The following is a 20,753-nucleotide window of genomic DNA, read 5'->3' as shown; positions in this document are numbered from 1 at the left end:
TTGTTTTTTTCTCAATACCCTTTGATCGACATCGCTCCTTTTCTCAGTAATTTTGCTCGACATTCGTTTCCATGGCTTCCAAACCTTATTCTCGGCTCTTCGCTATGGTGCTGGTGATGCTGGTGGCGCTGCCGCTTGCGATCTCCAGCGTGGGCCACGATGTGCACTCGACAAATGAAGGTCGGGGGTACGAGGAAGTGAAGGACAAGGCAAAACGTGCCCAGGATAAGGCGGCAGAGACGGCGCAAGAGAGCAAAGAGGCTTCGGAGTCGTGGGCGGAGTGGGCGAAGGAGAAACTCTCTGAAGGACTTGGGTTGAAGCATGATGGTGATGATGATGGTTCCAAGGGAGCTGCCAGGGAGGCTTCTGACATGGCGTCTCACTCTGCAAAGAAGACCAAAGACAAGGCCCAGGAGGTGGCTTCTGGTTAGTACCCTTCTCTCTTCTTTCTTTTCCAGCAATTTTTTTCAGCATAAAAAGTGCGATTTTAAACTAAATCTCTTGCAAGTTTGCGTTTGTAATTTAAGAAAGTGTAATTTATCTGCCCATCAGAAATAAATGAAGAGAAATTAGAGTGCATTTGGCATTGCGTAGACTAAAAATGATTTAAATTGATTTGATAGATTAAAAAGTGGGATTTCAAACTAAATATTTTTGAAAGTTGGAATTAAAAATGACGTTTTGAAGTGAAGTAATGAGATTTTGTTCTTTTTTAACATAGTTTTGAAAAGATAAACTGCGAGTCAAATCACATTTTAAAATTTTGCATATTTTTAAATATCTCACTTTTTTCTTGCAATTTTAGTTTAAAATGGTAAGAAATTGCAATCCCAATCCTGCTATTTTAGATGCTAAACCATGATTTAAAGCCTAAAAAATGGTGTTTCTAATTGTTGAGAGTTGGATGAATGGGCAGGAGCCGGTCAAAATAGCGCAGATAAGGTTAAAGACGTTAAAGATGCAGCAGCCGAGAAGGCTAGAGAAGTCAAGAACCCTGCTACAGAGAGAGCCGGTGACATAACAAATGCAGCAAAGGAAAAGCTCAGTGAGGCTGCAGGAGACAAGCTACTGTAGATGAATAACAAATTAAGCTATTGTAGTAGTAGGCATTCGTCGGTGCGTAGATAAGGCATGCACTAAACGACAATTAAGATATGAGAAACGCTCTTTATCCCCCCATTGGGTGTTGGAGTGGGAGGCAAAGACAATGACAGATTGACAGTGCTCCGCCCCAACTGTAAAACGATAATCTTAAGTACAAACATTGTAAGCCTGACACGTCGCCTGACAAGTGTCGCGGCCATGTTCGTCGTCCTCTTTCCTATAAAATCCCAGCCCCCAACCCACCAAAAACGTACACTTGGCTCTAAATATCTCATGGCTTCTCGGCTCTTCGTTTTGGTGGTGGCGCTGCTTGCAATCTCCACGGTGGGGCATAGGAACCACTCGACAGACGATGGTGGTGGTGGTGGTGGTGATGATTTCAAGGAAGTAAAGGAGGAGAAGGCGCCAGAGAGCAAAGAAGCTGCTTCGGAGTCGTGGGCTGGGTGGGCTCAGAAGAAACTCGCTGAAGCGCTTGGAATAAAGCATGATGAGTCTGACTCCAGGAAAACTGCCACGGAGAAGAAGAAGCAGACAGATGATGAGGAGCAGGTGAGTTGGGCAAAGGAAAAGGCGAAGGAGGTTTATGATAAAGCCAACAACAAAGCAGGGGAGACCGTAGAGGCTGCCAAGCACAAGTCCCACGACCACGAAGTCAAAGATAATGTTGCTGCTGGTGGAGGAGACCACCTTGAGGAACTTTGAGCTAGCTCAGCTGCTTCAATTCACACCACCATGGCTGTTTGCCTGTCGTCGTATACATAAAAGAGCTTGTAATTCGTGTTGTTTTGGTGATCCAAGGTTAATTACTTTGTTTTAATCTAAAACTCCCCTTAATTTGAGTTCAATAAGGAGTTTTTTATTCCAATTCTTCTTAATGCAGCCATATACATATGACCTTGGTTGTTAAACTACACACATTCCACCACACTATTCACTTCATTTTTCTTCAAAAAAATAAACATCAAAACATCATCACTTTTATATCACATTATTTACTTTTTATTACTATTCAAATAAAAAAAAATTACTATAAAACAAAAAATTTCCACTTTTCAATATCAATTTTTCATTTTCCTATATCAGTAATTATTTTCTTTTTTAATTTTTTAAACTATGAACAATATCGTGGGATGTTGTTTGCCAAACATCCACGCTTTTCAATTTTCAATTTTTTCTTAGAAAGAACATTTTGTTTGGGGGTAAAATTAATATATATATATATATATATATATATATATATATTGAGAGACAAAAGTTAATTTTTAAAATATATTGGGGACCACCCTTTGGCCCCCTGAGCGAAGGAGTGGTTCCGACCCTGGTTCACAAATGATATGTTTATAATTTATCGCCTCAGGGGAGGAGGGATGCCCGTTGCCTGCATCCCTCCTCCTTTCTTTGTTTCCCATTTTTTTGTTTTAGGTTTGTTTCTGTCTTTGGTGTTTTCTGTTCTGTTGTGCTTGTGTTCTCTCTCGGTGGGTACTGCTTTTGGGGGTTTTCACTCAAACTCTCCTCCTCCCTGTTTGTTTGTGTGTGCCACTGATCTCATTCGCGCTCGCTTCGCTACTCACCGCTCCCTGTCGGGTCTTTTCACGCGCCCCTCCTGCGCCAAGCTTTTTGTGCCACCTTCCGCGGCGGTTTCCGGCCAGCTTGCGATCGGCCTCTTCCGGCTGCCGTGACTCGCTTTGAGTATTTTTTGCATTTATTTTCCTATTTTGTTGTTTTTCTGTTTTGTATTTCCTTTGAATTCCCCTGTATTTGGTTTTATTTGCTGTAATTTCTTTTACTGCATTAGTTTTATTGTTCCCTGTATGGTTTTATTTATGCTTGTAATAAGGCTTTCTCCTCCTGCTTTGTTGCGCCCGGTTGCTGCCCGATATTACTGGTCCAAACCTTTGGGTTGTGGATGTGAAATTTATCCTGGCTTTCGAGTCGAGGAAGATGAGTATCGGCTTGTGGGTTTTGCTCTCAAGGCCGAGGAATAAGTATCAGCTTGGGGGTTTTGCTCTCAAGGCCGAGGAATAAGTATCGGTTAAGGGGTTTTGCTCTCAAGGACGAGGAATAAGCGCTACCTATGCATTAGATGGTGTCTGTTTGATGCAAATCTGAGTTTTCAACCTGATATTTAGTCATAGGTTAGCGGATGCTGTGTTTTGGTTGATTTGGTCTGTTGTTGATGACTGTATCTTTATGTTCGGCTATGATTTACTTCAGAGCTTTTTGCTCTGTTTGTAAGAGCTTTAGGCTCACAACTTTTATCAATGAATGAGTATGATATGTTTCAAAAAAAAAAAAAAAGATATGTCTATAATTTATTATTTTGGATAATTAATACTATCTTATTAAATTGTGACACATTATTTAGAAATAAGAAAAAATATATTTGGAAAATGTAGCATTTTTTGAATGGTTTAAAAGTCCTTTTTTGATTAGTATCCTCATGTAACATGTAGTCTATTATTTTTCTATTTAAAGGGGAACGACTACCAATAATAAAACTATTGTTTTAGAATATAGTCTATTGTGCTACCTTGGACAAACTCGTCTAGCTTTTCCTATGTTGTTACTAGTAGGTTCACATCATTGTTCTTTTTTTTCTTTTCTTTTTTCCTCTTCCTCTGATTTATTTTTTTCCCATGAGTCATTTTGAAGCTCTCTCTCACCGAATAGGATATTTCAATTTCAAATGAAAGAAATAATATTTATTTCATGGTCAAGTTTAACGGTGCACATAATTTTACATTATATGCATTTTTTAAAAAGCATGCCAATATTAACTTTATACAAATGATTAGATGTATCAACTTTAAATTTCGACAGTAAAATAAATACTATCTATTCTATTTGAAATAAACAATCATTGTCCCGACTGATGCTTTCTAAAATTATAGCATTCTTCTAGCTTGGCAAAACAAAGGTTAGACTTGAATCCAAATCAGCCCATGAAATCTGGGCCAGCAGGGCCAATCCATATCCTAGACTAAGGCCGAGGCAAAACAAATGTATACATGATATTGTGTTATTTAAAAATTTTAAATGATATCATTCACAGTTAAACGTAATAAAATAAAATCTTGACTATTGAATGACTTATTTCAAAATATAGATACAATAAAATTAAATCATCTTATTTTTACTTGAAATTGAGAGAATCCTATTGATAAAGTCATAGGATGTCAATTTTTTTTTTTCTTGTGTTTTTCAGATTTTGGTTATAAATCTATGAAACCCATGTGTAATTTTCTTTTATATATATATTAAAAAAAAAAAAAAAGACATTTCCACGGTGCGTGGATAAAGGCATGAAATTGAAGTATTCGGTGCATGCGGTTCCACCGAGACAATGACACACCGCCGCTTTTGGGACTTCATCATCCCCAACCGCCATAATGCGACACACGGCCAACTCACCCACTTCCCGCCTTATACGCTCGCCACGTCGCCTGACACGTGTCTTTGCCACGTCCACCGTCTTCTTCCTTTAAAATCTCACCCCAACCGCCCAAAACTTACACTCGCTGCGATTTGAATTACAGAGCTTGCTTTTTTCTCAATACCCTTTGATCGCCATCTCTCCTTTTCTCAGTAATTTTGCTCGACATTCGTTTTCATGGCTTCCAAACCGCCTTCTCGGCTCTTCGCTATGGTGCTGGTGATGCTGGTGGCGCTGTCGCTTGCGATCTCCAGCGTGGGCCACGATGTGCACTCGACAAATGAAGGTCGGGAGTACGAGGAAGTGAAGGAAAAGGCAAAACGTGCCCAGGATAAGGTGGCGGAGACGGCGCAAGAGAGCAAAGAGGCTTCGGAGTCGTGGGCGGAGTGGGCGAAGGAGAAACTCTCTGAAGGACTTGGGTTGAAGCATGATGATGATGATGGCTCCAAGGGAGCTGCCAGGGAGGCTTCTGACATGGCGTCTCACTCTGCGAAGAAGACCAAAGACAAGGCCCAGGAGGTGGCTTCTGGTTAGTACCATTCTCTCTTCTTTCTTTTCCCTCGATTTTTTTCGTATAAAAGTGCGATTTTAAACTAAATATCTAACAACTTACAAGTTTGGATTTGTAATTTATTTGTAATTTATTCGCACTTTAAAGTGATTTAAAGCCTAAAAAATGGTGTTTCTAATTGTTGAGAATTGGATGGATGGGCAGGAACCGGTCAAAATAGCGCAGATAAGGATTCCGAAGCAAAACAGAGAGCAGCCCAGAAGGCAGGGGAGACAAAAGAGAAGGCATCTAGGAATGCGGAGGAAACGAAGGGTGCAGCCCTGGAGACGGGGAGTGGCGCGGTGGAGGAAGCGACGATGAAGCAGGCGGAGGCAGAGGAGCAGCTGAGTTGGGCAAAGGAAAAGACAAAGGAGGTTTATGATAAAGCCAAAAGCAATGCAGGGGAGACCTTGGAGGCTGCCAAGCACAAGTCCCAGGAAATTAAGGATAATATTGTCGGTCGAGGAGGCCACGATGAGGAACTTTGAGCTGCTCCACACCACAGCAGGATGATGGGTGATGGGTGATTAACATTTATTTTGTTATGTTTGTTGATCAGATTCTGCAGGTTGTCGTATGAAAGAGTTTTTTCTGTGCTTGTGTTGTTTGGAGAAGCTTTTGTCTTTGTAATGGAATGTGTATTTGGTTCTTTGCTATTATGAATCTTTGGTGTATATATATATATATATAGAGAATAAAATTCTACCGATACAACTTCTGGATAAAGAGGTAAACACAGCTGATTCAACGTATGAATTTTCAAAATCTCATTGTTGTAGTGATCCTAAGTCAATATGCAACACAAGAAACGAATTCACTTTCCCGCAGGCTCAAAATGCTAACAAGAAAAGAAGTCTCAAATCAGACCCAAAATGGTCTAAAACGGGCCTTAAAAAGAATCTTAAAAAAAATGCCTGTAACACCAAAATAGGCCTAAAAAAGTTTAGAGAAGCCGTACATCAAACTATCATTTTGTTGAGGGTGGCCGAACTATTCTCGGAGAACCACCTTCATTTTTCAAACATCATATAGATAGCAAACTTTGATGAGGGTGGCCAAACTATATATCCAAGAAGAACCACCTTCATTTTCACTTTTCTGTTTTTGAAACATCATATATATATATATATGAACCACCACCATTTTATATATGAACCACCACGATTTTTCAAACATCATATAGATAGTAAACTTTGATGAGAGTGGACGAACTATCCTCGAAGAACCACCTTCATTTTCACTTTTCTGTTTTTCAAACATCATATATATAGTAGTTTCTGAAAACTTTGATCAAATTTGACTTTCTCGTCTAAACAAACAGCCAAAGCTAACGAAGAGGTTGTAATTGGAGAGGGGTAATAATAACAAAATGACAATTTGAAGTGTCTAATTTTCACTCTCAATTTATGAGGCTAAATGAAAAATAACCGCTTGTTCAGGGGCCAAAATATATTTATTTCAAAAAGGAAAAAGAAAGAAGGAAAGTTTTATAGTCCATCTTCCTTCTTACACAAACAACTAAGTTTCTTTGTCTTTGTTTCAACAATCCATAAAGCTTTTTTTTTTTAAACATTGATGTGTTTTGAAGCTTATTGTTGGTTGTCCAGCTCTTTGTTGTTGACTGTAATTTATTCGTTGATGTACTTAAAAAAAAAAAAAAAATTAAATACTTTGTTAGTACTTGGGTTTACAGTTTTTTATTTTATTTTTTCTACCTAGGGTTCTAAAACGGTCATAAATGGTACCTGGCTTACGAGAAAATACCAACTTAGTACTTCTGTTAAGTTTCGTTAGCTCAAATTAACGGAATGGCACGTCTCGTCACAAAGAAATGTCACGTGTCCTAAAAAATAAAAAATAAAAACTAAATCTAAAAAAAAAATTAAAAAATTCATGGGGTGGCCGACCACTCTCAAGGCCTTTGGGTGTGGCTTCAGCCACCAACTTTTTGGCCATTAGGGGTGGCTAAACCACCCCCAAGCCGATCACGAAGCCATCCCCAAACCGGCATGAGGTCGCCCAGCCACCCCCAATGACCAAAATGAGGGTGGCTCCATGAATTTTTTAATTTTTTTTTTTAGGTTTAGTTTTTTTAATTTTTTTTATTTTTATTTTTAATTTTTATGACATATGGCATTTTTATATGATGACACTGTGTTACGGAACTTAACAGAGATACTAAGTTAATTTTTCCGTACGTCAAATACCATTTATGACCGTGGTAGAAAAAAAAAAAAAAAAAAACTACGAGCCCAAGTGTAAAGTATTTTAAAAATAATAATAAAAATAAAAATAAAAAACCCTTATGTATAATGTTTCTACCAAGCCGGTGTCCGAACTCCGAAGTGGCATGCGGCCTGTGTTTGGTTTGGTTTGATTTCTTATTAAAATTTTCTTGTACAGTCACAGCCCACAGGACGTGTTTTCTAGACGAACACCCGCTCTTTCTCATCGAAACCTGATTTTTGCTTCAATTTCTGGATACGCAGAAAGGAAAAAGGCAAGAAAAATGAGAGCTTTCCGTGCAATTCGCTCTGGTGTGCGGCTCTTGCGTCTGTCAAGAGGACTTTTCATTGCCTCAAGCTCAAGGTATACTCACTCCACTTTTCATTTTATTTCTTGATTTTTTAATGTATAGTTTGTAGTTCCTTATAACCAGGATTGTTCATACTTGTACCTCTTCTGTGAAGTGCTGTTTATTTTGAGCTACGGTGGTGCATTGATGCGCTCTGCTTTTATTTCAAAATTTATAATTTTGTTTCACGATTTTTCGGTGCTGTTGGCAAGTTAGGGACTTGGGTGCTTGAGCAACCAAGAAATTAGTTTGAAGGAATTTCGTTATAAATTTTTTTTGTAAAGGATTTTGAGATGGGAGGCGAGTGGAGATGCTTTAGGAAAGGAATGGAAGTGACTGATTGTGTAAAAAGATGATGGTATTCCTCAGACGTGCAGTGGTGGTGAGGGGTGAGGAGAACACCAAATATTTTATAGTATTTAACAAGGGAAAAGGGAAAAGGAGGTTATACAAGTCTATGGGAGGTTAGAAATGAAGCACTCCCCTTAGTGAACCCAAATGGTTTTGATAGATTGGAGGTTGTAAGTGGGTTTGATTTTTGTTCTTTTGAACTTTCTGTAATTTAACCAGGTGGGCAGAATACTTGCTGCCAAATTTCGTATAGTTGAGTGAGTGACTAAATGTTGTGAATGATTTTAGCAGTTGTGCTGTAGCTGCAGCTCCCTCACCCCTCCCCACCTCTCTCCCTTTTTATTTGTTTAGTTTTCTTTTCTATTTCCATGTTAATGGCGGTAAAGTTTTGATTTTTGTTTTATCTTATTCAGGACTCAGCTTTTTTTTTCATGCAAAACTCTTCTCTTGCCAAGCAAATTCTGGTGAGCAAATTTTTCATTTTCCTTCGTCTGGCTTGCAGTGCTATTTCAACCTTCAAATAACAAGCCAAAAGATTTGGCCATTTGCATTTATCGTTTTACAATGTTAACCTCTTTTTCTACTTGTTTGATTTTATTGCAGCTGATTCCAGGATAGAGGGATCATTCGGCTTGAAAGTGGTGTGTACAACCCTGCTGGCAGCAGAAAAAGAAGAAGCCAAGGCTCTTTTGACCTTGTTCTTAAAGAAACAAGGATTGAGCAATGCAGTTGCTGCAAGAGCCATCAATAAGTCTGACCTTTTCATTTACCACCTTGTCTCAAGGCTTCATTCTATTCATAAACCTCGATATCTACTAGGTTCGATTTTAAAATCTTACTACTTCCCTTGAGCAACACTATCTTTGATTCTAAATTGGACCCTTTAGAGTATAAATTAAATGATTAAATTCATTTATTCCTATTAGCTTAGGCTTTTAAGCCTTTTGGTATAAGAGCAGAGGTCTTGAGTTCAAACATTGTCTCCGTCATTCACTTTCTATTTCAATTAAATATTACATGTGTTGGGCCTCACTTATTAAGAGAGAGTTTGAGTCCATACGTGAAGGAGAGTGTTAGAGTATAAACTAAGTAATTAAATTCACTCATTCCTATAAGCTTAAACTTTTGGGATGAGTGATGACCCTATCTAATCAAATTCCCTTTGGCATTGCAGGACATGAGCTTACAACTCTTGAGATCAGGGACGCTCTTATTCCTTACCTTGAAGCTCTTCTAGAAGAGCATGGGAACCTTATAGTAGATGTAGTGGAAACTTTCCAAGCCCACCTGTTAAAGAGAAAACAGTTGGGTTCAGCCCAATCCAACCCTCGACTCCAGGAAGCTAAAGGCCAGGTCTCGAGTGAGTGAAATAGACCCTGCTGGGAAGCTCCGCCCTAACGTTCTCTATCTCATAGAGCTTGGCATGGGTCTTGAGCAGATCAAGGGAATTATACAAAGATTCTCAGCTTTTGCCTACTATAGCTCGGAGGGGAAAATCAAGCCATTGGTCGAGTTTCTTCTTGATCTTGGGATAGCAAAATCTGATATTTTGACCATCCTCAACAGAAGGCCTCAGTTGTGTGGACTAAGTCTCTCTGGAAATCTTATACCCAGCATGGCATTCTTAGAGAGTTTGGGCATGGACAAGAAACAATGGGTAAAATTGATATGTCGCTGTCCAGAGCTTCTCATTTATAGCAGGCACAAGGTGAAGACCACTGTAGAATTTCTTCATGAGATGGGGCTATCAGCAGAGAGCGTTGGTAAGATTCTGACACGCTACCCAACCATTATTAGTTACAGCGTGGAGGACAACTTACGGTCAACTGCTGAGTACTTCCGTTCTTTGGGGGTTGATGTTGTTGTTCTTCTCAATCGTTGTCCACATACTTTTGGCCTTAGCCTTGAGACCAATTTAAAACCCCAGATACAATTTTTCTTCGAGAGGGGATACAGTATTGAGGAAGTTGAGACCATGATTTCAAGATTTGCAGCGTTGTGTTCATATAGCTTGTCAAAGAATTTGATACCAAAATGGGAGTTCTTTTTGACCATGGATTATTCAAAGTCAACGCTGGTGAAATACCCTCTATATTTTGGTTATAGTTTGGAAGAGAGGATTAAACCAAGGTATATGCACGTATGAACAAGTGTGGAGTTCCATTGCTGCTGAGCCAGTTGCTGTCACGGTCAAATAGTGACTTTGAGAATGTTTTGAAAAAGAAAATGGACAGAATGCTCCAATGAGCATCTCTGGCAGATGAGGCAAAACCCCCATATTGTATATATTTAGCTAATATGGGACAAAAATCACGTCTAGTAGCTTATGTAAAACCCATTTTTTGCTACACGCAGCGAAATGTTGCTTTATTTCATTCATTCTCAACAACACTTTTGGTTATTTTATTGTTTCTTTTCTCAACACCCGAGTCTTCCCCTTTCCCTTTCCCTATCCCTATCCCTCATCTTTTTTTTTTTGTCTGAAACTCTCTCTCTCAAAAGCCCGTTTCTGTCTCTCAAAGAATTCTCTCTTCTTCTCTCTAGTTTGATTGATTGAAGGTGGCGTTGGGGTCTCCATCGAAGCCATGATTCCTCTCTGGCTTGCTCGGTCAAAGGTGTGTTGCTTTCCACTCTATTTGTTTCCATTGTTGAGCTTGTTTGTTTTGTTTTTTTGTCTCCATCAAAGCCAATATTTTCACTGTGGTGGTGGGTTTGGCTGTGATTGCTGTTTGGATTTGTTGGATTTGATTGCTGTTTGCTGTATTTTAGTTCTACAGACATGGGTTTTGCTGAGGTTTTTCTGTTTGCTGTTTCAACATTGATTGGATTGCTGTTTCTTTTTTCTCAGCTGGCACTTCACTGATCTTTTGTTCGTCTTGTGTTTTGTCATCTAGCTTCTTTCCATTAATTGGCACGTAGAAGGTTTTAAAAGAAATAATATTCTCTAATTCCTTACATAGCTCGATGCTGCTGCTGAGCTTCCAATAATCTTAACCATTACTGGTGTATTCTCTTTCTTTTATTTTCATTTTTCTTTCCTATCCATCCTGGTTTGCATAGAGCCTTAAATCAAGCTCAGGAATGTTGTAGTTCAAGTTGTTAGAGATGAACATGTGTACAGGCTGAACTACAAAGTTAGGAGGAAGAATCAATCCTGTGTTCTACCAGAATGGTTTCTATTGCAAGAATTCAAGAATCTAGCCGTTGGATAAATATTTCAAGTATCAATGGTGGAAAGGAGATGGTGTTTTTGATGTATGAATTAAGCACTACAATGGGTTGGCCTATTTAAAGTTTAGCAATCTGATTTATACCAAGAGAACATGACTATGCCTGTTGGAAAAATATGGCCTTTGGAAAATATGAGCCGAAGGATTACCTGCTTTTAGTCCTATATATTGACAAGGTTTTTCTCCTTTGCATTAGTCGATGATTAGCAGAATGATTTGTGCTGCATTGGGATTAAGAAATGGAGGACCCTTTGAACATACAATTCAAGTGAAAGAAACATTATCATCTTATGAAACAACAATAGTAAAGATACATGAGAGAAAAAGAGGGGAAAAAAAAAATGTAAGGATTTGGCTCAAATGTTGTGTAAAAAACATTAAAAAATAAAAAATAAATAAAATCAACTATATAGAAAGTACTGGTCATTCTAGAGGTTGCATTGTTTCTTGTTTTTTTTGTTCGGACAAAGTTTTCTTTCAAATGGGGTCAAATGAATTTTCATCTAACCTAGTATATAAAATTGATATTTGTCCTTATAGTACATGACAAATCAGCTAGCGTTTGTTAAATTTTAAAAAAGATTGTTGAAAAGGGCTAGGTAGTCCACTAATTTTTATTTTCCTCCGGTAATAATACTGTAAATACAACTATAAATCTATTTATGAACTATCAGTGGTGGTGGTTCAGTAGTTTCAAGAAAATTGTTACATTGGTTGGGCATATACTAGGGTGAGAGTCTGACTCTCGAAATAAAAATCCTTAATCCTATTAGTATTAGCCATCTAAAGAAAATTGTTACATTGGTTGGGCATGTACTAGGGTGAGAGTCTGACTCCCAAAATAAAAATCCTTAATCCTATTAGTATTAGCCATCTAAAGTTTCACTTATGCCTTAATGGGATGATATTAAAATCTTTGGCAAAACACAAGGGGTTAAAGAATGACTATTTCCAACCAATACCCAAAGGCCTGTTGGGCCTTAGAGCTACCAGGCCACCACCTCGGCCAGGGCCTAGAATATTCATAGGTTGTCCACCACCGATCCCAAAAAGTTAAAAAGGAAATGAAAAGTCAAGAAATATTCTTTCTTTCATTTTTTTCTCTTTTTTTTTTTTTTTTTTGGGTCAATTTAAAGAAACCGGATATGTATGGAGCTAATTATATTTGAAGGGTATTTTTAATTTTTTAAATTAATAAAAATACTCTTAAAATATAACTAATTATATACTCTTAAGTTCAAATTAACCGAAGATAATACTAATTCGCGTGGGGTATAGTGTGTCTATGACGGAGAAGGATCCTCTCCAGTCAAATTCAACTAGAGATGAGCCGGTCCCTTTTAAATGAAGAGTAAAATTGTCAAAAAAAAATTATAAAATGACAATTCTGTCATTCTAAATTAAAGGACCGGTTTCTCCTCTCCGGTTGAATTCAATCCGAGAGAGTCCCTTTCGGTCTATGACACTTTAATATTTTTAGAGACTTTAATGAGCGTTGCAGTAAGCAATTAATGTTTGTAACGCCTAGCTATCGTGGTCACATGATTTACGGCCACAATTATGGACCGACTGCCTATAAAGTTTAAACATGAAAAAAGTGGTACACCCATCACACTTCGTGATCCACATAATAACGCCTTCTTCTTTCTTTTTCTTTTTTTCTTTTTTTGGTAGCTTTTTTTTTTTTAATTCTTTTTTTGGTAGCTTAATTAGTGAGGTCCATTGACTATAGTTGCTTGATTTTCCAAGGGCCACAAGAAAAGGTCGTTAAAGGCTTTGCTTTGTCTGCACAGTACAAACTTCAGTACTTCGATATCCAAAACATTGTGGTCTATACTCTATTCTCACGTACCAAAACTTTATGTTTCATGGTCCATGTCTCCCCTTCTCTCTCATCACCATTTCTTCTCGTCTCTTCGCCGTCAACCCTAGCCTCACGGCTTAGCTGCCGCTGTCGGTTTTTGGATTTTAGTTTCCGTTTGTTGTTATTTTGTTATGTGGGCTATAGTCTCCTTATTCCGCTGTAGTTTTATCTTATTATGGAGACTTCTGTAACTGAAATTCGTTTCTCTTCTTTATCGAAAACCGATAGTGCATCTCCTTCAATAGACTCCTTCTTGGAGTACACGCGGATGCGGATGGGCGATCATTTGCAATATTCGGATCCGCATCATGTTTCTACTAACCAATAATTTTTCAATCAAATTTCTTTTCAAAAGAGAGTTCTCTATTTTCTAGTGGTTGTTTAACTAAAATTTCGAAAAAAAAAAAAAAAAAAAAAAAAAAAAAAAAAAGATTTCCCCATCAATGTTGCTCATGGAAACGAAATTGAATATTATAATTCTAATAAAGTGTTCAGCAAAATGCTTAGAATGATAACTCGGGTGAATAATCCTTTGTTTTTAGGTTATTAAGGGTGTTTCTCGTCCTCTAATACTATTAGAGTTAGGGTTTTGGTTTGTAACCCAACAATATTAATTGGGATAACATGTTTGTTTCATAAAGAATCGGAGACAAATATGTCCATTGTAGAAAATTTGGATCATCTTATAGGACTCGATCATTTAAAACAGAAGGGCAAAATTGTCTAAAAAAATATAAAATAGCAATTTTACCTTTCTATTTTAAAAAATCGTCTCCTCTCTTATTCATTTGAACTGAATAAGATCCTAATCGTGTATTGTTAGGATTGTGGAGAGTCTCATCAATTTTTTTGACTTTCAACTTAGGGCTAATGAAAAACATGATGCTACCCTAGCATCTTATATATGTAGATGCTACTCAATAAATATGTTATATATATATATATATATAGGGAGACCACACTCAAAAGGAATATTCTTCTCTTAGACCTTTTACAATTTTTTTTAAAAAAATAATAATAATAATAATAAAACGAAAGACTTTTTGCTCCAATATTTTGGATAAAGTCTACTTATGCTTAGCCAACAACTTGGCGTGTTCCAACTAGTTTTCATTTTAATTCCATGGCAAGCATCCCCTTATACCCCCTCAACTAGTTAACTTCTAGAGAATTTATTCTTATTCTTAATCTTTTTTCTAGGCTAAGTAATTTATTTCTATTCGTTTATTTAGTATATGTATCTCTCATTACTCTCTAAATTGATAGATCATTATTCATGTAACGTTTTTAGATAGGTGGCAATTTAATATGGTATCAGAGCGTCACGATGAGTTGGAATCGGATATTAGAGTTTACCCTGTTTCAATTAATATTCTACATATTATCAAGGGTTGGATTAGAATTTATGGTGTAGGGGACGATTTAATATATATGTATATATATTGTGGGGTAAAATTTTAATTTTGAAAAGATTATAGTGACATTTTTATAATAAAACAAATTGAAGAACACCTTGAGCCATTTAGGCCCCCCAAGTAGGCCTATACAAGTGGTAGCGGTTATTTACGCCAAAAATGCACCGTGGTAACTGCTTGTTAGGTCCTTTTGGGCCTCTTTTTATGGCATGTTTTAGATGGTTTTAGGACTGTTTTGAGCCAATTTTAGGATTTTGATACGAAATCCTATAACAAAATAATGTTGTTTTGCTATACTATTTCTATATATATATTATATATAAGGGTACCACATCTGCTTACCCTACTACCAGTAACTGCACCACCCTAAGTAGTTAGCGGCTATTAACAGTTAATAATCGTTTGTCTGTATAATCCTATACCAAGTCTCAAGGTAGTTACGCCCTTGCGTGTTGGGTTTCACTTTTTTTTGGGAGGGGGGGAGGGGGGCTGTAAATTAATAGAGGAACAAAAAATAAAAACAATGAAAAAATAGGGACTTCTAGAATTATTTCTAATAAAGAAATTGGAGGCAACTCACTTGTTGAATATAAATTTAAACGTACACGTAAGAAACAATGTTAGAACATTAATCTAAATAATTAAATTCATGATTTCTTATCTTATCCGCTTAATCAATCAGCTTTATGTTTCTTGTTTCCTTTGAAATCATTTCTCCATTTGCTTAGAGAGAAAGAAAGGAAAAAAAGTCTCTTCCCCTTTCTTTTCTAATTTTATGTAAAGAAAAATGGGTTTTTGTGATAAAACTTTTAGAGAGTGATTTTTTTTCCCTTTTTTTATTGTAACAAGAGATAAAATGTGAAAGCAGTTTTAAATATTTTATATTTTGAATTATCTGAATATTCTTTTGCCTTTTGTTTTAAAAAAGAAACGTTGCCAAAGCTCTTGAAATATATATATATATATATATATATATATATATATATATATATATATATATTTGACATGTACACATAAAGAAAAAGAAAGAGGCAAAATGAAATTCGAATTAGTAACTTCGGTTTTATGAGGCGTAATTTTCAATCGATTGAACTACTTATCAATACAGCTATTCTACGTGCGAGCGAGGGTTTGAGGCGTAATTTTCAGTCGATTGAATTACCTATCATTACAGCTATTCTACGTGCGAGCGAGGGAACCGGCGAAGGTTGGTCATAATTAGGTGCACTCAACGGCAATAAAGTATAATTTATATTTTGAAAATGTTGTACACGTGCAGACCGGAAATTCATTGACTTTGGAACTTTCTAATTTCTACAATGTTCCACTTGATCATGTGAAGCACGTATCATTACTTTTGGCTCATAAAACAAGTTACACCCACCATCTCACTTCCTTTTTGAATACTTTTAATTATTTAATCCAAATAATCTATAAATATTTGTATGCAATTTAGATTAATAAACACAATTAATTAAACCTTCCCAAAATTGTTAGCCTTATTTTAGTAACTTGTGGTTTGAAGACTTAATTTAAATAATAATAATAATAAAATCGCACTGAAAAAAATATATGTCTTTATTTTTAAATTGCACCGGTAACACTCCACAATCTAGTGGCTCAAACTTGCCTTGCATAATAAAACTCCTCTAATTGTGATTAGAGTGATAATTAGTCAACGTAAAATCAGAATTATGTACGAACCACATAAATAAACACATGCAAGCACGTAGCCTAGGCCCAAAAATGCAAAGCAATCATGCTTTTTTTTTTCTTTTTTTTTTAAATAAATTTCACTTTAGACTCCTAAACTATATCACGTAATTTGATATACCCTCCCGAACTTTGAAACCTCTAAATTTGAACCCAAAAACTTTCAATTGCAATTAATTTGAATATCTCCGTCAAATTTTAAAAGTTAAAAGTGATACAATGGCGTTTATACGTACCTCTAAATTTTTTATAAAATTTCAAATTTACACTTAATTTAAAATTATTTTTTTTAAAAAAAAAATATTATAAAAAGGAAAATCACAAGGTAACCTACGGTTGGGCCACCTTGTGGCCCTTTTTTCAATTTTTTTTAATAAAAAGAAAATTGAAGGGTAATTTGGTCTTTTTATGTGTTTTAATGGCAAAAAATTGACGGAAGAGTTCAAATTGATTGCAATTGAAAGTTCGGAGGTCCGAATTGAGAGGTTTCAAAGTTCAGGGGTATATGAAATCGTGTGATAGTTCAGGGGTCTAAAATGAAATTTTCCTTTCTTTTTATGTAGTGTGTTATTATTATTATTATTTTTAAAAATATGAAAAACATAATTTCATATAGAAAATAAATATTTTATAACAAAATATGTGTATTACAAAAATATGTCTATCAAACTTTATAAATATGTTGATACTAGTAAAAACGAAGTATTTAAAATTGCAGCCTGTATTCTTTAGAAATACTTTTGGGTAATTTTCTTTTTAATATAGACAAATACAAAAACAAAACCAAAATTTATGGCCATCATGAACAGTTAAATTGACAAGTGTGAAGAGATGTGGTACAGAGTTACTGAAACCAGTTGTCTAGAGAAGATGTGGAGAGATTTTCTGAAAATGAAAGAGCGGTAGGTCAGTAGGTGAATATAATGCTCCTTCCATTAAATGCCAAACAAGGGCTTATCAATGATGGTGATTGAGTTAGATTTATTAACCTAAAAAATGATTCTCTCCGTTTTAAATCTCTTCTATTTTTTTAGGTTAGTACATTTAGAACGGTAGTATTGTCAAAAAAAAAAAAAAAAAAAATGTTAAGTATTTTTCTAATGTTTTCCTGATATTCTCTCAACTGTCACGTGACTTTTAAAATTATCGTTAAATTTAAGATTATCATTATTAACTTTTAATCTATTGGTAATTTTAAAAGCCACATTATAGTTTGAATGACATAAGAATAATACTAGAAGAACACCTAGCATTTTCCATCCAAAAATTTTAACATCAAAAAAATTTGGATAATTTTGTCATTTTAAATGCACTAACTAGAGAGAATTAAGGAAATTTGAAATGGAAATGATCATTTTTCATGTCGTTTAAGAGGCAAGTGGTGTATATGCCTCAAATATAGCTAAGTGTTATTATATCTCCGATATTTCAGTTCATTTGAACAGAAGAATATCCAGTTGGTTATATTGGTAGACTATTTTTGTTCTCTCTAAAAGTGAAAAAAACAAAAATATCCCTTAAATATAACTAATTGGATATTATCTGATTCAAATGAACTTAAAAGGATTCTATTCAAAATCGCTCTAAAAACATACTTCAGATTAATAAATTGGGATGAAAGCATTCCGTTCAAGCAAATTTAAAGAAAAACTTCGTCATTAATTGGAGGCCAATGTTATCAAAGTTTTAAGTAAGACACGTTTAGTAACATATCTTAGTTGATAGTTAAGTAAACTATATGTGTGATTTTTTTATATGAAAGCTACAAATGCAAGCATAGCATTAATGGTGGAAGTGGAAAAACAAAGATAACGTTAGCTTTGAGACAAACTCAAAAAGTAGTTGAAAGAATAAAATGGACAACCAAAGATACATTATATGGCCGGTGGCCGGTGGATTTATTTTTTCCGGCCCATGTTTGCCGATTGATTGCATCACGAGATTCACGACGAGGAACAACTTAGGAACACGTGGAGCAGCCAATAAATAGGGATTTTTTTAAAGATGTCTCACCAGAAAAAAGTAGTACAATAATGTTGGTTTGATGAATAATATATAAAAAGGAGGTCATCATTTTAACAACCCACATCCTTAATTCTTAATCCTTATCTAAATGAAAAGGGGTAGAAAGTCAAATAAATAAATTCAGAAAAAATTTTAAACTGACGTAGTAAAAATTTTTAAATTAAAAAAATATAATTCTCTCTCTCTTTTGCCTGCGACTCACAGTCTGTCAGGTCAGTTTAAAAAATTTTCTGAATTCATTTGTTTGGCTTTCTAACACTTCTCTATCCAAATACTTGGTCAATTAAAAGAATCTTAACCCCCAAAAAAAAAAAAAAATGGAAGATAGATTTTTTTTTTTTTTTTTCGGCCGAGTTGGAAAAAATATTGACATCTGTCGGACCATGTGATTTTCACATGTAGTTTTAATAGGATTAACCAATCGCACGCATTCTTATATACATTTTTATGTATTTTAACCGAAATTTGTATCCAAGAAATTTCTTTATACTCAATTTGACAGAAAATTTTATCATAATATAAAAAGCATTTACACTAATCAATTGAGACAAACCCTAAAGAAATAAAGCACCAATTAGTCAAAAAAAAAAAAAAAAAAAAAGTCCATAATTTATAAAAAGAAAATAGTGGAGAATAGGAAGTTTCCCGGTGACTTGCCAACGTCATCCACTAAAGAAATTTCCATAGTACCATGTAATTTCCGCGCTTCCACTACGGGTAGGGGCACGGAATTTCCATACTACCATGTAATATGGATTTTTATATTAAAAATTATGTGAGTAATACTATTTAATAAATTGATATAAAATTAAATTAACATAATAATGAAAATCTGTTTTTTTTTTAATTAATAAAAATTTTAATTTTTATTGTCACATAATTAAATTATACTACAATCCATTTAATTTAACAAGAAGCTTGGATAAAAACTTAAATAACTGTCTCAAAGGGGTAATTTAATCAGTTGAAGATTGCGTCTTATGAAACGGAGATCTCCAAATAACCTATTTGGTAGGAATGATATTAATATTAGTCAATGATAAAGAAATAAATCAATTTTTTAATTCAAAGCTGACATGGATCAATGCAACCATGATTAAGGAAGGTTAAGATGATTAACATTAATAATAATAATAATAATAAAATTCGAACTAACAACCTCGATTTTATAAGACGTGATTTTCAGTTGATTGAATTACCCATCAATACGGCTATTCTACGTGCGAGAGTAACGGCGAGGGTAACGGCGAGGGTTGGTCATAATTAGGTGCACTCAACGGCAATAAAGTATAATTTATATTTTGAAAATGTTGTGCACGTGCAGACCGGAAATTCATTGACTTTGGAACTTTCTAATTTCTTCAATGTTCCACTTGATCACGTGAAGCACGTATCATTACTTTTCGCCGATAAAACAAGTTACACACTACTTACACCCACCATCTCACTTCCTTTTTTTAATACTTTTAATTATTTAATCCAAATAATCTATAAATATTTTATGCAATTTAGATTAATAAACACAAAGGTTAAATATCTAATACCCGCGGGAGTTTGACAACTTTATTTTTATTTCATTGGGGTTTCATTTTTATCACAGGAGATCATTGTGGTTTTGATAAATGACCAAGTTAGTCCATCCGTTAGTTGACCTAACAGAATTCCACGTGGACCAATCAAATGTTAACATGTGACACCTACTTAATTTTTTTTAAATAAAAAAAAAAACAAAAAAGAAAAGGAAAAAAAATTGGAGGTGGCTCTGGGTGCCCAACCACCCCCAGTGGGTACTGGGGGTGGGTTTCGGCCACCCCCTTGGGCACCAACGAGGTGGCCGAGCCACCCCCAAGTTTTTTTTTTTTTTTTTTTTAATAAAAAATTAAGTATGTGCCACGTGTCAACATCTGATTGGTCCACGTGTAATTCTGTTATATCAACTAACGGATGGACTATCTTGGTCATTTATCAAAACCACAGGGATCTCCTGTGATAAAAATGAAACCCCAGGAAGGTAAAAATAAAGTTGTCAAACCCCATGAGGTATTAGGTATTTAACCCTAAACACAATTAATTAAACCTTCCCAAAATTGTTAGCCTTATTTTAGTAACTTGTGGTTTGAAGACTTAATTTAAATAATAATAATAATAATAATAATAATAAAATCGCACTGAAAAAATATATGTATTTATTTTGAAATTGCACCGGTAACACTCCACAATCTAGTGGCTCAAACTTGCCTTGTCTAATAAAACTCCTCAAGTTGTGATTAGAGTGATAATTAGTCAACGTAAAATCAGAAATACGTACGAACCACATAAATAAACACATGCAAGCACGTAGCCTAGGCCCAAAAATGCAAAGCAATCATGCTGCTTTTTTTTCTTTTTTTCTTTTTTTTTTTTTTTTTTTTTTATTTTTAGGTATAGACCCCTGAACTATACCACACGATTTCATATACCCTCGTGAACTTTGAAACCTCTCAATTTGAATTC

The 20,753-nt window shown here is 35.3% G+C and overlaps 2 protein-coding genes and 1 pseudogene across 3 annotated transcripts; all 3 read left to right on the top strand.

Annotated features, from left to right (window-relative positions):
- LOC132175778 (uncharacterized) lies at window positions 1–5,743 on the top strand. The gene is made up of 4 exons (XM_088512790.1): window positions 1–426; window positions 917–1,071; window positions 4,697–5,066; window positions 5,253–5,743. Exons 1-4 carry the CDS (start codon window positions 72–74, stop codon window positions 5,573–5,575), a joined length of 1,203 nt encoding a protein of 400 aa, XP_088368916.1. The 5' UTR covers window positions 1–71; the 3' UTR covers window positions 5,576–5,743.
- LOC132168141 (uncharacterized) lies at window positions 1,121–1,969 on the top strand. Its single transcript, XM_059579234.2, has one exon. It carries the CDS (start codon window positions 1,303–1,305, stop codon window positions 1,804–1,806), a length of 504 nt encoding a protein of 167 aa, XP_059435217.2. The 5' UTR covers window positions 1,121–1,302; the 3' UTR covers window positions 1,807–1,969.
- Window positions 5,744–7,392: 1,649 nt separating the features above from the next.
- On the top strand, window positions 7,393–10,437 carry LOC132175867 (transcription termination factor MTERF5, chloroplastic-like; annotated as a pseudogene). Its single transcript, XR_015911327.1, has 5 exons — window positions 7,393–7,458; window positions 7,604–7,676; window positions 8,427–8,477; window positions 8,617–8,832; window positions 9,188–10,437. The product of XR_015911327.1 is annotated as a transcription termination factor MTERF5, chloroplastic-like (transcript).
- Window positions 10,438–20,753: the final 10,316 nt, after the last annotated feature.

The sequence above is a fragment of the Corylus avellana genome, chromosome 2 (assembly GCF_965113065.1).
Source record: "Corylus avellana chromosome 2, dhCorAvel1.hap1.2, whole genome shotgun sequence".
NCBI classification, from domain to species: domain Eukaryota; kingdom Viridiplantae; phylum Streptophyta; class Magnoliopsida; order Fagales; family Betulaceae; genus Corylus; species Corylus avellana.
This window is presented reverse-complemented; position numbering and strand designations above follow the sequence as displayed.

Coding starts and splice junctions, on each gene's coding strand:
- LOC132175778 (XM_088512790.1), top strand. CDS start 72: ATGGCTTCCAAACCTTATTCTCGGCTCTTCGCTATGGTGCTGGTGATG. Junction 427..916: donor GGCCCAGGAGGTGGCTTCTG/GTTAGTACCCTT, acceptor ATGAATGGGCAG/GAGCCGGTCAAAATAGCGCA. Junction 5,067..5,252: donor GGCCCAGGAGGTGGCTTCTG/GTTAGTACCATT, acceptor ATGGATGGGCAG/GAACCGGTCAAAATAGCGCA.
- LOC132168141 (XM_059579234.2), top strand. CDS start 1,303: ATGTTCGTCGTCCTCTTTCCTATAAAATCCCAGCCCCCAACCCACCAA.